The sequence below is a fragment of the Triturus cristatus genome, chromosome 5_1 (assembly GCF_964204655.1).
Source record: "Triturus cristatus chromosome 5_1, aTriCri1.1, whole genome shotgun sequence".
Lineage (NCBI taxonomy): Eukaryota > Metazoa > Chordata > Amphibia > Caudata > Salamandridae > Triturus > Triturus cristatus.
This window is the reverse complement of record NC_140587.1, coordinates 782,784,531-782,799,813: the sequence shown is the minus strand read 5'-3', so window position 1 is coordinate 782,799,813 and position 15,283 is coordinate 782,784,531. Positions and strand designations below refer to the sequence as shown.

The window sequence follows — 15,283 nt, the reverse complement described above, 5'->3', positions numbered from 1 at the left end:
CTCAATGCTCCAGGGTCCTGCTAGCAGGAGCCGGAAAAAAGAACTGAAAGTAAAAGGGACCTGCTGTGCATTCTGGGATATTGGGAAAAGTTCTGGAAAGTTTTCTTAAAGGCACAGTATCCTGTTCTGAGCCACATAATGGCAGCCTATGGAGCTTGTCTGTTCATTCCTTTCTCTCTATCATTCCAGAGGCTTCTGCTGGTAGAGGCAGGCTTTTTCCTTGTGGAAAAAGCTGGGCAGGCAGTGCTGTTTGTGGATGTTGGTGGAATTTCCTAGTTGAAGAAGTGGACAGTGTAGCCTGTGGGTATAGGCTGCATTATCTGTCTTTAAGTTAAATTCTCTCTTAAGTGTAGATGCAGGTCTGCATGACTTGACACCTTAAGAGATTATTTTTCATTGCTCCGGGGTCCCCGCACATGGACGGGACTATTCACTAGATTATGACTATACACAGAGATCCCCTACTACAGAAAGCAAATATTCTGAATGGAGAAACTATTGCTCTTTGCATTTCTGAATCTGGGGGCATACCAGGAACTATGGGGTCTATACAATGCCCTCCTTTCCTCTGAATTAAACTGACATGTCCCAGATACCTCAGTGTGCACCATTTGATACCCACGGATGAGGCAAGCAACTAAGATGGAACTATCAGGGATCCGGAGGAAGACACTAGAAGGGGGCCTATGATTTTGAGGGCACGGGTCAGGGCAATGATAGTCCTGCTAGCTAACTGCAGTAGGATGAGTACAGGGAGGGGTGTGTGGCAAGACTTCTTAGGTTTTGTTCTTTCTTTATTGTTCGACAGAAGCAAACAACAGCCTTGTCAATCCCCTGCCGGTGGAGCCAGCAGACAGTTCATATGCCTGTACCCTTTGTTACTGTTACGAAAAATCAATAAAACAGATTTGAAACCAAAAGAGAAAAAAAAATCAGACTTGCCCAACCCTACCTCTCACAAACCTCATGTTCACAATCTTCTTCTCAAACCTTAAACTCAGCACTACACAAACCCATTCATCTACAACTCTCATAGCCACTTATCAATATCACTCACCGATTGCTTATTTTAGAGACCTAAAACTAGACCACTATGCTCCCCCACGACCTGTGATTTGTGCACATTTCACTTTCAACAAACTAAAAAAACACAATCACACAAACTTTGCTTCGCCCATACTACATCACAGAGGAACTCCACTCTGATTTAACCACTAAAACATAATCCAACACCAACAAGAGTTTCACAAACAATCTCAGTCATACTCTCCCTCCCATTAAAAACCCCATCAAATGTCTAGTAAATGTACTTGAGGCACCATCCCTCAAGCAGTACTAACTGCCGCCTCACCTTCCCATGCTCTCAAAAACAATCTTTTACCACTAATTACCACATATCCACATAGAACTCATTCAATAATACCAACAATAAACCAGACGTGTACTCCTCTCCCACAAAAGAAAACTACTACATCTAAAAGGTTTACTTCTGAATGCCAATTCAATGAGCAACAATAAACACATCTTCGATCTCTTGACATGTACAGAACCAGACATACTATTCATCACTTAAACATGATTGGGAAAAGACATGGCCCCAGTAGTGCACGATGTTATCCACCATGGATAGCAAGCTATTACACATAAACATGAAGGAAAAAAAGGAGGTGGACTATCCAATGTTTAAGGACAACCGAACAGTCGCAGAATTACAAAAGGTGACTACACAAGGTCGTGAAGCCTTTCTTTCTAAATGCCCATCGAACCCACTTTAACTTGCCATTTCCTTTTTCTCTACAGACCTCCACCAAACAACGGGGCTTTTAATGTTGCTTTCTTGGACAGAGTTTCAGGTCTATCAAAAAACATTCTATACTTGCTGACCTAAACATATGGTTTAATAAACCCATTATGCCTCAACTAAATGCTACATCAAATATAAATATTCAGAACTTGCAACAAATCATCTATGGACCCAACCGCAAAGCAGATCAAACACTGGTTTTAATTTTCTCCATTCCTGAACAAACCAACATTCAACCATACTCACCGGTCATATCGACCCATCATCATCATATCACCTTCTCCTTCCAAGTTCCAAATAAAATAACAAAATCTCACCACCTGCCTTTAAACTACAGATAGTGGAACAAATTAAACATGCAGGAGTTGATATCACAATTAACAAATACTCAAATGGAAACAATCTCAGTAGCAAAACTATGTGAATGGATGTTCTCAGCATCTGGCACATTATTCCCAAAAACAAGGACAAATGATAAAAAGGTCCCTTGGAAGAACTAAGAGCTGAATAAAAAATAAGGACATACCAACAATTCAATGCACATGTCTCAAGTTCAAGAACCCTAAAGACAAAATGAGCCTAAACATACCCAATAAATTGTATGCATTATAAGGCCAAACAAATCCACTACTCAAGTAGGATGGACAACGCTGAATGCCCAGAGAAGGAGCTCCATAAAGGTCAGAATTTCACAATCCAGAGAGCTATCAAACCTCAACCCCATTTTGACAAGCCTTATGCACAAAACACAAGCAACCCATTACCTAAACCAAGCTTCTCCAAGGAGTAGCTTGTGAGCTACTGGTAGCTCTCCAGCTACCTTAAGTAGCTCTACTGAACATAAATAGCTCTTATTACAGAAAAGGTTGGAGACACCATACCTAAACAAAGCAGACACTGGAATCATATATACCACCCAAGGCAAACAACCCCCAAAGCCACAAACATTTACAGCAGATATGCAATCTACATCAGCCTTTTAAAAACTTACAATCTAAAAATGTTAAGCCCTACTAAAATCTAGCCGCCCAACCGGCTCCTGGGCTGACCCCTGCCCTCCACACATTTTCCAAAAGATCCTTCAGTCACCATCAGCATCTATCCCAGTCAGAAGTATTGTCAACAACTCCTAAAAAACAAGAAAGTCCCCAGAGATATTAAAACCTTTAGTGGGGGTGTTGGCCACAAGAGAGAAAAATCTTGCAATTGTATTTAACTTTGCACTTTTTATGAATACTCAAGTGAACAGGCTGTCCCAATAAAGTTTCTATAAAATAAAAACACTTAGACACAAATTTCCACACCTTGGATTTCCTTAAAAGGCACAAGTAGAAACATCATTCATCCTCTCCAAACTTGACTATGCTAATAGACTATACCACAGCATTCCATTATCAGTTAGCCGAAGATTACACAGAGGTGCTAACCGGGTGGTGCAGGAGAGCTTTTACTAGAAAAGTGTTTACATTCAGTCTATCACCAGAGGATATCCATAAGGTGAGGAAACTATGGGAAGAAGTATCTATCAGAAGTGTTTATGACCTAATACAAGGCATCAGTGAAGCTTGTGACATTAGTTTTTCAATTTGTTTTGCGCCCCCACAGAAGCTTTGGAGCCCGAGAGGCAAGCTAAAAACATGAACACCTGATAACTTACTATTCTCTGACAGGGGAGGTAGGCGGTAGGAAATCTGCAAGAGATGACATATCCATTAGAAATGATTTTCTAAAAGCTATTCACTTATGGAGATTACTTATGAGAACTATTCCTTGCAACTCTATCAAGGGCTGAGAATATTCGAAGTTTAAATTCAAAAACTTTTAGGTTCTGGTCTAACTAGCCTAGATTGCACTCTGTTTTTCTCATCTTAGTAATAGAGCAGAATGATGAAATACAACAAGAAAGACCGAGTTGCTGCTTGACAAATGGAGTGAACCAGCACACCCTTAAGAAGAGACTAGGCTATTATCACTCTTCTCACACAGAGCAGCAGGAACACCTCCATGGGGTTCTCAGTAGACAATGAAAAGGAACGCTTCATACATATTGAAATCTATCTGTAATTGTTTTTTTTTGTTAACAGTCTTGGCAAAAGAAGAGCCCTCAAAGGCAATGAACAAGTTCTTATCCACTTGGAATCCTGCAGACCTGTGAATGTAATGAATGAGGGTCTTCTAGGATACAGACTATGTTGCTTCTACTCATCTTGTCAATCTGCAGAAAAGTATCAGAAAGGTGATAACTTTTTTTAACCCTTTTTATAAGAGCTCCATTTCTTGTTATTAATTTCTCTTCAACATCCTTTAAAATATTTATGCTTAAAGTAGAAGCAGCTGTCACTTGACAGCTCTTTCAAGATGTAGTGGAAATACCCATCTGATTCTGCAGCATTGTATACAGCTTATACAGCATTGTAATTAATATGTGCAACTTTGTTCCCAACATGTAAGGAGGAATCATCCAGACTCAGCTGCGAAAGCCCGAAAGTGGAAGATAAGGCATCTTATCCCGCCACACACAGAGCACAACTCTCCACGAGCTCTAGTACGGTTTCGGTTTTGCAGGCTTCAGCCTGAAGCTTGATTCAGAGCCCAGCAAGGTGAAGAGATTCTAACACTGGGGGAAGCATTATTGCACATGGAGAGCTAGGCATTATGGAAAGCTCACTTACTATGTTTAGACCCACTTCCTATATGCGAAACAAGCATCCAAGACGGAACCACTGAAGAAGAAGGGTCATCAGGAGTGGAGCCCAACCTGCATGATTTAATGCACAGACAAGGGCACAGATATGAATTTAGAGGTCTCAGAAGACTAAATAGAAGTTTTCCAAGTCAGACTGGAAGCTTGTTAGAGATTCTTCAGTCAGTCTAGTACGGTGAAGGAAAGAGCTGGGTCTTGTGAACAGCAAAGTATAGAACATTGAGATAGAAAGGTTTGTAGGCCCGACAACAGCTTATAGAGCATTATCAAGCTCACACATTGCGAAAAATATTCATAGAGAATGTACACAGCCAATCCTCAACTCTGAACACAATGGACCAAAATTCATACCCTACAGTGTTATAAAAGTAAAGATCTACATCTCTCACAGGTAGCGTGAAGGGGACTGCCGATCACCGCTTGGTCAAACTGAGGAAGGTGAGCTGGTGTTGTTTGGATTTTAGTAGCGCATACAGAAAATTACAAGACACAGGAATTAGAAGGCTTCTTCTGTGGGGAATGCTGTGGCTCAGAACTTAAAAAGTGTGTGAAACCCAGACAAAGTGGTGCAGGAGCCAATTGCTACAGTAGTAATAATGCGTCTTCACACAGACACACAAGACCGAACTCCAGCAAGAAAAAGTCTTTGACATATGGTGCCAACTTCATAATAGAGCAGTTGGAGTCGAAAGTATACAACTCGGAAAATTATGAGTATTAGGGGTACTGCCCATTGCTGAAGGAGAGGATTGAAAAACAATACTGCATGAGTTTTTCACAACTGGAACTGTAAGGGAAACTACACCCATCCCAAACAGAATAAGCATTACCAATAGAGAAACAGGAAAACACAGCATCATAGCTGGTACCATTATTGTGGGCTTTCGCTCAGCAAAACTAGAAGATATGATGAGGTATTGCAAACAAAGTGAGTTGAGGAACAGTAAATACATATGTTTTGGCCCTGTAGACACCACTTACCTGCAGAATCATGTGCTCCAGTGCAACAAGAACAAAAATAACTCCTGGGGCCTGGCGGCTTAATCTGGCACCCTGAAGAAACTGCTAGACATTGTGCGGGGGGGGGGTTCTTTGTCTGAATTTTATGTGTAACCACAAAGTGAGTGACGGACAGGGATTTCTAGAAGTTCTATTTCAAAGCATCCATCTTGATAAAGCATATTTAGTGGTCAACTATCTAGTTGGCAACTAAGGGTAATGCACAAAGTTTTTTCTTTCCCAGAATTTACTGAAAGCACATGGGGTTTCTAGCATGGATACAATGGAGTGCGATTTTGCCAAAGTTCAAAACAACTTGCTTTCCAGTCACTGTGTGTGCTCCATCATTCTAGTCTGCACTTAACGTGTGGCCATGCCCACTTGTCCAAGTCGGCATGTTAGGAAATAATCCCCATGGTCCACACTGCATCAGTACAAAGTTTTCTGTTCCCAAGGGAATCTCACAAAAGGACAACGGTTATTAACCCTCGTGTCCTTTCTCAAAGAACAAATCCCATTTCGATAATAGCACTGGGACTATGCAATAGCCTGGTTTTAGTAATGATTGGTTCTGTTTTTGTGGGTCCTTAAATGTATTAGACTATTGCATACATCTAAATTGCAAATAAAAGCAAAAAGAGACTGAGTATTTTGACTCACTATTGTTAATTATGTACCAATTATTCATGATGGACTTCTTGAGACGATTTGTAATTATAGTATAGATGGTTACACAAATCATTCACTCTTTTGCATCTGCTTAGGTCTCATGTAAAGCCTCTCTATTGTTGTAAAAATGCATCATGTCTTTGTGGGGTACTACCTAGCCCTTAGTTTCTCTGTGAGCTGGGTCGGTTGCGTGTCATAGGGAGTCAGTTTTGAAAAGTTTCAGCAAATCCTAACATACTGCTCAAAAAGTAGTTTTTTGCAGGGATTTGGGACATAAGTGTTGAAAAAGGCAGCTCCTGTCTGTATTGTATATACCTTGCTCTGAAGGCCACCCAATTTCCCCATCGGTATTACTGATGGTACATCTGAACAGTTACAGCTTTCATGGTGAGCCATCAAACATGATTGCTGTTGAAATAAATCATCTTCACTTATTAGAATATTTGAATCATGAAGGATTTTACCTATTTTTAGGAACTTTTTTTTTTTATAAACTTAAATTCAAATTAGATAACATTTGAGGTAGCAGGAACCTTTAATGGCTTCAGCTTGTCACATTATGTAATCCCAACGCCAGTAGCCCAGTAAAGAAAAACAGAGGAATATTTCAGAGTGGCACCATTTGTACCTCAAGCAGACATGACTTCGAGTTCCACACAAGATCCAGTGGTATTAAGTGGTTGGTGCAGATCCCCTCATAGTGGCTGGGATGCACCAAAGGAAGATAATGAGAAAATGTAAATCATTAAAATATTAAATATTAATACATTTTCAGGTGGATGATTTTTGTCTCACTGCAAACATTTTAAAAATAAAATGGAAGCTTTAAAAGAAAAAAAAGATGTAACCCAGCATTTGCCAAATAGCTTCTCAAGGTGTACACAATAAAAAAACATCACTGGACTCTAGCCTGGAAAAGGGCATGTTTCAAATGCAAAGTATCTGCAGACAAACACTAACAAAAAGAAACAAAAACTTTAAAAAAACAAGGAGTTAATAAGCCTTTGCATATCTGATCTTTAATGTACGTCAACAGAAAAGAATGTCTGAGCACCCTTTGAACATATTCAACTTCTGTTATATACAGATTGTACATGCCTTAAAGCTGGGTACATTACTTAGGAAGGCTCGAATTTCAGAATTGTCTAGCAGGTTAAAAAAAAAAAAAAAAAAAAAAAAAGAGCAAAGGGCAGCATGAGGTGACATAAAAAAATGCTTCCCTTATTTATTTACATAAGACAACACTTTACTTACTGAAAAATACTGCTCAGCTTCAAGTTGATCTTGAAGTTCTCTCATCTGACCTTCATTTCCTCTGTACTGCCTAAACACGAAAAAAAATATTAATTACATGCCAATCTTATAAACTTATAGCTCTAGACAAGTTGTGCTTGGTGCTATTTCCTTTTTCTTCCTCTCCTCCTCCTCCTTTTTGTTTTTTAAACCAAACATGTATAACACATGCACACAGCCATGTATACACTGTATACATAATGGCGAAACAGAACTGAAAAACCAGTTCAAATCACTTGATAGGTGACATGCACCAAAAGTATCATAACCACAGGTACCCAAGACACATATATATATATACATATATATATATATAATGAACCCTTCTTCAAGAAGCAACAGCCATGAATTCTCCAGGACAATGAAATACCAAAATGAAAATTAGATACATACCTAAATAAGACCAGTAAGTATCTAACCTTAGACAGAAAAACATATGAAAGAACATTATAGGAGAATATTAAGAAGACACTCTTATCCCAAAATGATCTCCTGCTATGTAGCGCATGACTGAAAACAGCCTGAACCTCTTCAGACACTATCTCTCAGACAGTCTAAGGCACTGAGCTTACACCGCCGTGTTCCAAGATTGAGCAAAGAAATTAACTATGCCTTCCAAGAAAGGAGGGAGCTACGAACCCTTGTATTCCAAAGAATACAATCCTAGTGTTCAAAAACACTCATAATACATATGCAGTTCACTTCAAGAAAAGAAAACGAATTGCGCAAAATACCCTGGTTAAGAAAAAACAGACAAGAGTGAAAAGTAGCACCAAAGAAAAATAATGGCTATGAGCCCACCATAATGGCCCCTAAAGGGCATATAATATAGTCCAAGAAGGACCAATCTAATAGCAAACAAATAAGACAATATAAGTAGTACACATACAAGCTATACATTAGCCAACCAATACTCCACATGGAGTGAGGCATATAGCATAAAAGGTATTAACTCTTGAGACTAAGCTCCTCATTCGAGTAAAATAAAAGAACAAAACAGCTATGCAGCTGCAAAGATCATCCGGCGATTAAAAATAGTGAAAACCGGAGGCAAGCACTATCTCAATAAGAAAGAAGTAGTGCTTTATAAGTCAGCCCAGATCTGTGACTGGGGGTGAGTGTCTGAAAAGTTTCAGCGCTCCGTCCATCAGCTCCTTGTGTTTGCTTTGTTCGCCCTAAGTTAGCAGGGTATGCCCAGAAGTGGGTACCTTGCTCACTTTGCCACTGGATTCAAGCTAGCCTTACTGATGAGGGCTGTTAGCCCGAAACCGGTCCCAGGAAAGACATGGCTTGGCAGTTCGGGCTGGACTGTTCCCATGAGGCACAGGGTAAAGACTGATTTGCATATAGCTGTGTCAGAACTGGGGTGGCGAAGCAAGCTAAAGAATGATGATGGATTCAACCCAGATCTGTGACTGGGGGTGAGTGTCTGAAAAGTTTCAGCGCTCCATCCATCATGTCCTTGTGTTTGTTTAATACTTCAACACCACAAGAACAGCAGCAGCGGAGGAAGGAAATAAACCTTTACCCAACTTAAACATCCACGCCCGTAGCTGTATAAAAGAGAAGCAAAAGACCTGAAAAGTCCATACCACAAGCGACCATCCATGAGGCGTTGTAACGCTGAATCCGCATGGCTGTTAAACTAACACCATCAAAGGTCATACTGGCCCTAACAGACTCAAGGAACCTCAGTTCCTGCAACAAAGCGTGTCTGCAAAGAGCAGCAGAACAATAGAATCAGTGGTGTGAAAATTATACACACTGAGTCAACTCAGGCAAAAAGGAGGGAAGCCTGCAGAACAGGGTACCCCCATCCACGCAAATTGAAAAGGGAAGGAGAAGACAGGCTAAGGGTCTGACCCTCCCCGACCAGCCCGAAACCTGCATAGGGCCGCATCCGCTTGGGCTCCAAAAAGTTGAGCCCCATCAAATTGCATGTCAATCAAGACCGACTGGACAGCTTCCGAAAATCCAGACGGCATGAGCCATGCGTGCTGGTGCAATGCCACACCAGAAGCCATGGAGTCACTAGAATCCATTCCACACTTAATGAGCAGTCTGGCTGCCTGACGGGCATCTGAAATCTGCTGATGCAACTCGCCCCTGTTAGCCTCGGGAAACAAAGGGTAAAAGTTGGCTCAAAGACTCCCACAAGGTATGGAGAAAACATCCGAGGAGCAGACCGCATTAGTGGAGAGTAAAGCCGCACTAGTTTTTTTTTTAAACTTGTATTTATTGGCATTTGTTAGTACTGTTGTTACATATCAGTATTGGATCGCAGTATCATTAAGCACATATTTTCAGTCCGATGAAATCAATCTTGACATTTATAAACATCTTTGCTGCAGTTATATGCAATGCGACAGGTGTTTGCCGTATAACAGACCAAACCAGGGAGGGGGGGGGAGGGAACTAGGGGCAGTCATGGACTATTAGAGAAGGGTCAACTAGACTACAGCACATATGGTCCGTACGGTAACCGGTGAGGCATCGCATTGGAAACACCTGGCCGCAGCGCGACGAGGCAGGCGGACCCATGGCATAGGCGCAGGCCTCGGGGCAGCGGGGATAGGAACCTAGTCACTCCGGGGTGAGTGTAAAGTGTTAGGGGGGGGGCGTACGCTGAGTGGGTATGTGTTGCGCATAGCCGCGTGGCAGTAGGGGAGGTCGCGGCCGCGTCCTGATCAGCTAGGGGTTGGGTTTGTTTAAACTGATGCATCAACAGCGCCCACTCCAGGGATATCGGGGTTTTGCGTGTACCCTTCGCCTCCTCCTCCCGCAGGGTATCCTCCTCAGCCGTAGACCATTTGAGCACCGCTCCCCTCCATGCCGCCAACGGGGGACCCGCAGGGGAACGCCAATGCATAGCTATGCATCGTTTAGCCAGGAGGTGTGCTAATGAGACGAATCGTATGGGCACTTTATGCCGCTTCTTCCGGCCCATTATTCCCAGTGCGCAGTACTCCCAGGTATCTAGGTGGGGCAACCCCGTAAGGTCCCGAAGGGTCTCGTGGATAGTCGACCAGTATGCCCGGATCCCCGGGCACGACCAAAACATATGGAGGAAATCGGCGTCTGGCGCCTGGCAGCGGGGGCAGAGGAATATTGTGTCGGGGTAAAAACGCTGGAGGCGCGTTGGGGTCAAGTAGGCCCTATGAAGAATATAATATTGTATATTTTTGAAGCGGGCATTCCGAGACACTTTTTTGGGGGAATTCGAGTGCCCTGTCCCACTCATTATCGTGAAACACCCGCCCCACCTCTTCCTCCCATAGGGCCCGTAGGGGCGTCAATGATGAGGGTGTCAACTCTCGGATGGATTTGTATAGCCAGGTCGTGAGGTGACGACCCCGTCCCATTCGCAGTATCATGTGAAGGACCGGATGCGTGGGGGGCTCCCCTAATGTGAGATCACAGTATGGTCGAAAATGGCTAAGGAGCTGGCGGTGCCGCAAAAATTGTCCCGGGGGATATCATATTCGTCAATGAGTTGCTGGAATGGTCGGAGATGTCCCTCCGCAAAAAGCATTTCTGCCTCGGTGACCTCCCTAGATGTCCACTCTCGGAGCATGGCAGGGGTGAAGAACTGAGTGTCTTTAGGCCAGCCCACCAGAGGAAGCAACGGTGAATACGAAGGCCTGTCAGGTGCGAGTCGGTGGATGCGCCGGATGCATCCCCGGGCCACCTCCACTTGGAGGGGTTAAGTCCCCGTCGGGCGGGATCCCGGCACAAGCAAACGACATAGTTCCGGTGTCGTTATCCGACCCGCGGTCGTGTATGTTTCGGACGTGTGCCGGTCGGCTGTCCAATAGGAGAGCCATTGAAGCTGCGCCGCTAGGAAATAGGCTTCGAACGAGGGGGCTCCAAGACCTCCTTGTGTCGTGGGCAATTTCAGTTTTGCCAGCGCAATTCTGTGTCGTCCCTTGCCCCATATTAAGGATCCAAGTAGGGTGTCCAGCTCTTTAAAGAAGGATCGAGGCGGCATCACAGGAAGATTAGTAAAATAATAGAGGAGATGCGGGACTAGTACCATTTTAGCTAGGGCCACGCGGCCAATCGGGGCCAGCGGGAGTTGCCGCCAAAACCCGACGGTGGAGCGGATAGAGGAGAGGGCCCTACGATGGTTACCCTCGAAAAGGTCAGAGGGTGAGTGATAGAGGCGAATCCCTAGATAACGAGGGGCCTCCGCCATCCAGTTTAGTCTCTGATCCCCGATCCACACCTCCCGAGGGGTAGAGTCGGGGTGTAGGGGGTACACCACAGATTTCTCCTAGTTCACCTTCAAGCCGGAGACTTCTGCGAACTCGGTCAAGGTGAGCCCGAGGGAGGTTAGGTCCGCGGTGACGTCCCGTATATACAGGAGGAGATCGTCGGCATACAGTGAGACACAGTGCGTGGTGTCCGCGAGTGGTATGCCCCAGTCCCGACCCTCCCTCCGGAGACGGATAGCCAGGGGTTCCACAGCCAGCGCGAATAACAGGGGTGAGAGGGGGCAGCCTTGTCTGGTACCCCTGTGTATTGCGAATGCCGAAGAGATATGACGGCCAATGCGGATTCGGGAAGTGAGTTTGGTGTATAGGAGGCGGGTGTAGGCTACAAGCTTGGGGCAGAGCCCAGCACGCAGGAGAACCGATAACAGGTATTGCCACGTCAGTGTGTCGAAGGCTTTCTCGAGGTCCAAGATCAGGCACGCCGCTCTGGGGAAGCGGTCACCAATCTGGTCCTGGATATGGAACAGGCGTCGTATGTTCTGGGAGGTATTCCTGCCCGGTACGAATCCGCATTGGTCAGCATGTACTAGTGGACACACCACCCGGGAGTATCTTTCTGCCAATATTTTCCCTAGAATTTTGCAGTCGGCTGCAAGGAGCGTTATGGGTCGATAAGAAGCTAACAGCTGTGGGTCGCGGTTGGGCTTTGGAAAAGTGACAATTAACGATTCTCTCAAGGATCTGGGTAATTCGCCTGCACGTAGTGCCGTGTCCAGTACCGTCGATAGACGAGGGGTCAGCAGGGAAGCGAAGGTGACATAGTATTCTAGCGGGAACCCGTCTAGGCCCGGGGCTTTGTTTCGGGCCAATGTACGTATGGCATGTGTGATCTCCGAGGTATGGATGGCTGTGTCCAGGTCCGCTTTCTCTGCAGTAGAGATCCGCGGGAGAGGGAGAGAGTCAACGAAGCGGTCGATCGCCCCCTGACTCCATGCTCTAGGGCGGCCATAGACTACCGAGTAATATTGACGGAATTCTTGCAGAATCTCGTCCTGGGAGTGTACCAGAACGCCGCGTTGCGTTCGTATGGACGTGATGGGTCGTACCTCCGCGTCTTGTTTTGCTAGCCACGCTAGCAACGAGCCCGTCTTGTCACGCTCTTTGTGCATCCGAGTCGCATATGTCCGAAAGTTGTATCGCCGCATATCTGTACATGCTCCCTGATACTCCGATTTAGCATGGGCCAGCTGCGTTGCCGCTGCCGCCGATTGGTCGGTGAGTTTTGTGGCGTTAGCGAGCCGTTTCTCAGCTTTCTCGAGGGCCTGTTCCAGGGTACGTTTCACCCCGGCGCGCTGTTGAATGCAATCTCCCCTGGCTACCACCTTAAAGCTGTCCCATTCGATCAGGGTGGAGGATGCCGACCCCGCGTTTCGGGCGAAATATTCTCGGATGCTACCCTCTTGTTCGTGGGCGAAGACCGGATCCGCCAGACAATCGCGTGGGAGGCGCCATGTGGGGACGGGGGGGTGTGGAGGTCTCCATTGAAGACTTAGAACATGCGCATCGTGGTCGGATAGGACTCTACCTAGGTAATCCGTGTGACGGATCTGAGGGAGAACCGCTGCCGTGCATAAGAACCGGTCCAGCCGGACTCGGAGATTGTGAGGAGCAGAGTAGAAGGAGTACATGCGTGTATGAGGGTACTGTAATCGCCACGCGTCTGCGAGTGACCAGTGCGCTACCCATGCCTTAAATCTATCTATTTGTCTGTATGCAGGGGAGCGTGGTAGAGGGAGGCAGGCGCGATCTAATTCGGGATCCAGGATGCAATTGCAATCTCCCCCAAGAATCCAGGGCACGTGTGTGACTTGGGCTAGGGTTTTCGTAAGTCTATTCCAAAATTTATCCTGGTCGACATTCGGAGCGTAAATGCTGCCCAATAGGACGGCCTGTCCGTCGAGTAGTCCCTCCAACAGGACGAACCGACCCTCCCCGTCTACCACCCGTTGGAGCTCCCGGAATGGGGTACCCGGTCGAACCCAGATCAGCGCGCCGCGGGCGAATGATGAGTATGTTGTAGCGCAAACAAGGCCTCGCCATTTCGCCTGTACCCTGCTTACTTCCGCTGCACAAAAATGTGTTTCTTGCAATAGGAGTATGGATGCTGCTTGGCGCTTCGCATAAGCGTAGATCGCATATCGCTTGCGGGGGGTGTGAAGGCCGCGGGCATTTAGCGTGAGTATGTTAACGTCTGTTACACTTGTCCTCTGTGCCATGGGTAGTGCTTCGGGGGTGTGGGCCGAGGGAGCTGCTGGTTCGAGTGGTCGTTGTGTGGGGACCTAGGGGTTCCCTGTGCTGCCGCCTAAGTATGGACCAGTGATCCCGGCCTCTGGGGCATGTGGTCGGGCGGGTGTAGGGTGCCATGACGTGTGGGATGTGGAAGAACTGGGAAATAAACGGAATGCTGGGGTACGGGAAACAGTCCCAATGCAAAGGACTCATCATCTAAGGGACGATGTGTCCAAACTTCTCCCTGTAACACCGGGGGAGTGAACCTGTACTATGTGTTGGGGGGGTGGCAAACTGAAGCTGAGCGCCTGTGCGTCTAGCAGGTATGCAAGAGGATCATTACGCGGCGCTAGGGCTGTGCCAAGCTCGACATCTGCACCAGTGGGTGCATATTGACTATAACTCATAAGGATACAAAGTAGGCAGTCCATTGTTCTTGAGAGCATCAAGATGAGGAGGGGGACACCTGCCCATCCAGTAGTCCTTCTGCCGTTTGAGGGGTGACCCCAGATGGCACTACGGAGCCCACCCCTGATGCGGTGTCATCACTGTCATTTTCACCCTCTGAGGAGAAGATGTGCGGAGGGCAATCAATGGAGTCGGTCTGCTGGGTGGATCTGAGATCCATGACCGCCTGTAATGCTTCCCGTCGCTCCTTCATAATCTGCTCCAGATCCGGCGAGTCATGGGCGCCAGAGGTTGCTTTCATTTCCGTGTGACGAGACTTCGTGGGGCGCTTTTTTTGGGGTCGGAAAGTGTTGTATGGCGAGCCATTTCTGGGGCGGGCATCGGGCGTCCGCGTGCAGTGTTGTTCCGCCCATTCGTGCGCCGCTTCGGCGGTCGTGAAGAAGACTGAGGAGCCCTTGTAGAGGACCTTGAGGCGAGCCGGATAGAGCAACGCGTACTGCATGTTATTGTCCCGCAATTTCCGTTTAACGTCGAGGAAAGTGGAGCGCTGCTGTTGCACCGCTCGAGCGTAGTCTGGGAAAATCATTACCTGCTTATCCTCTATTCGGAGTGGTGCCGCCTGACGTGCCGCTCGGAGCACCGCGTCTCGATCTCGAAAGTGCAGGAATTTTGCGAGTAGTGGTCGAGGGGCCGCTCCGGGAATGGGTCTCCAGGCTGGCACCCTGTGGGCTCGTTCGATCGAGAAAAACGCGGTGCGGTCCGCCGCCGGGGTGAAGGATTTGATCCAAGTGTCTAGATAGTCTATGGGGTGTGTTCCTTCGATCCCCTCCGGCAGCCCCACCACTCGAATATTGCAGCGTCTCGAGCGGCCTTCCAAGTCCTGCGCCCTTTCCTCCACCGCAG

General features: G+C 46.3%; 1 protein-coding gene across 2 annotated transcripts in view; it reads right to left on the bottom strand.

Annotated features, from left to right (window-relative positions):
- The window catches only part of ROCK1 (Rho associated coiled-coil containing protein kinase 1), a 1,783,501-nt gene that overhangs the window by 691,071 nt on the left and 1,077,147 nt on the right, over positions 1–15,283 (bottom strand). For both annotated transcript variants that reach the window (XM_085605798.1, XM_085605799.1), the window contains exon 21: positions 7,431–7,500. In XM_085605798.1, coding sequence (XP_085461924.1) covers positions 7,431–7,500 — 70 coding nt within the window. The remainder of the gene's footprint in view (positions 1–7,430; positions 7,501–15,283) is intronic.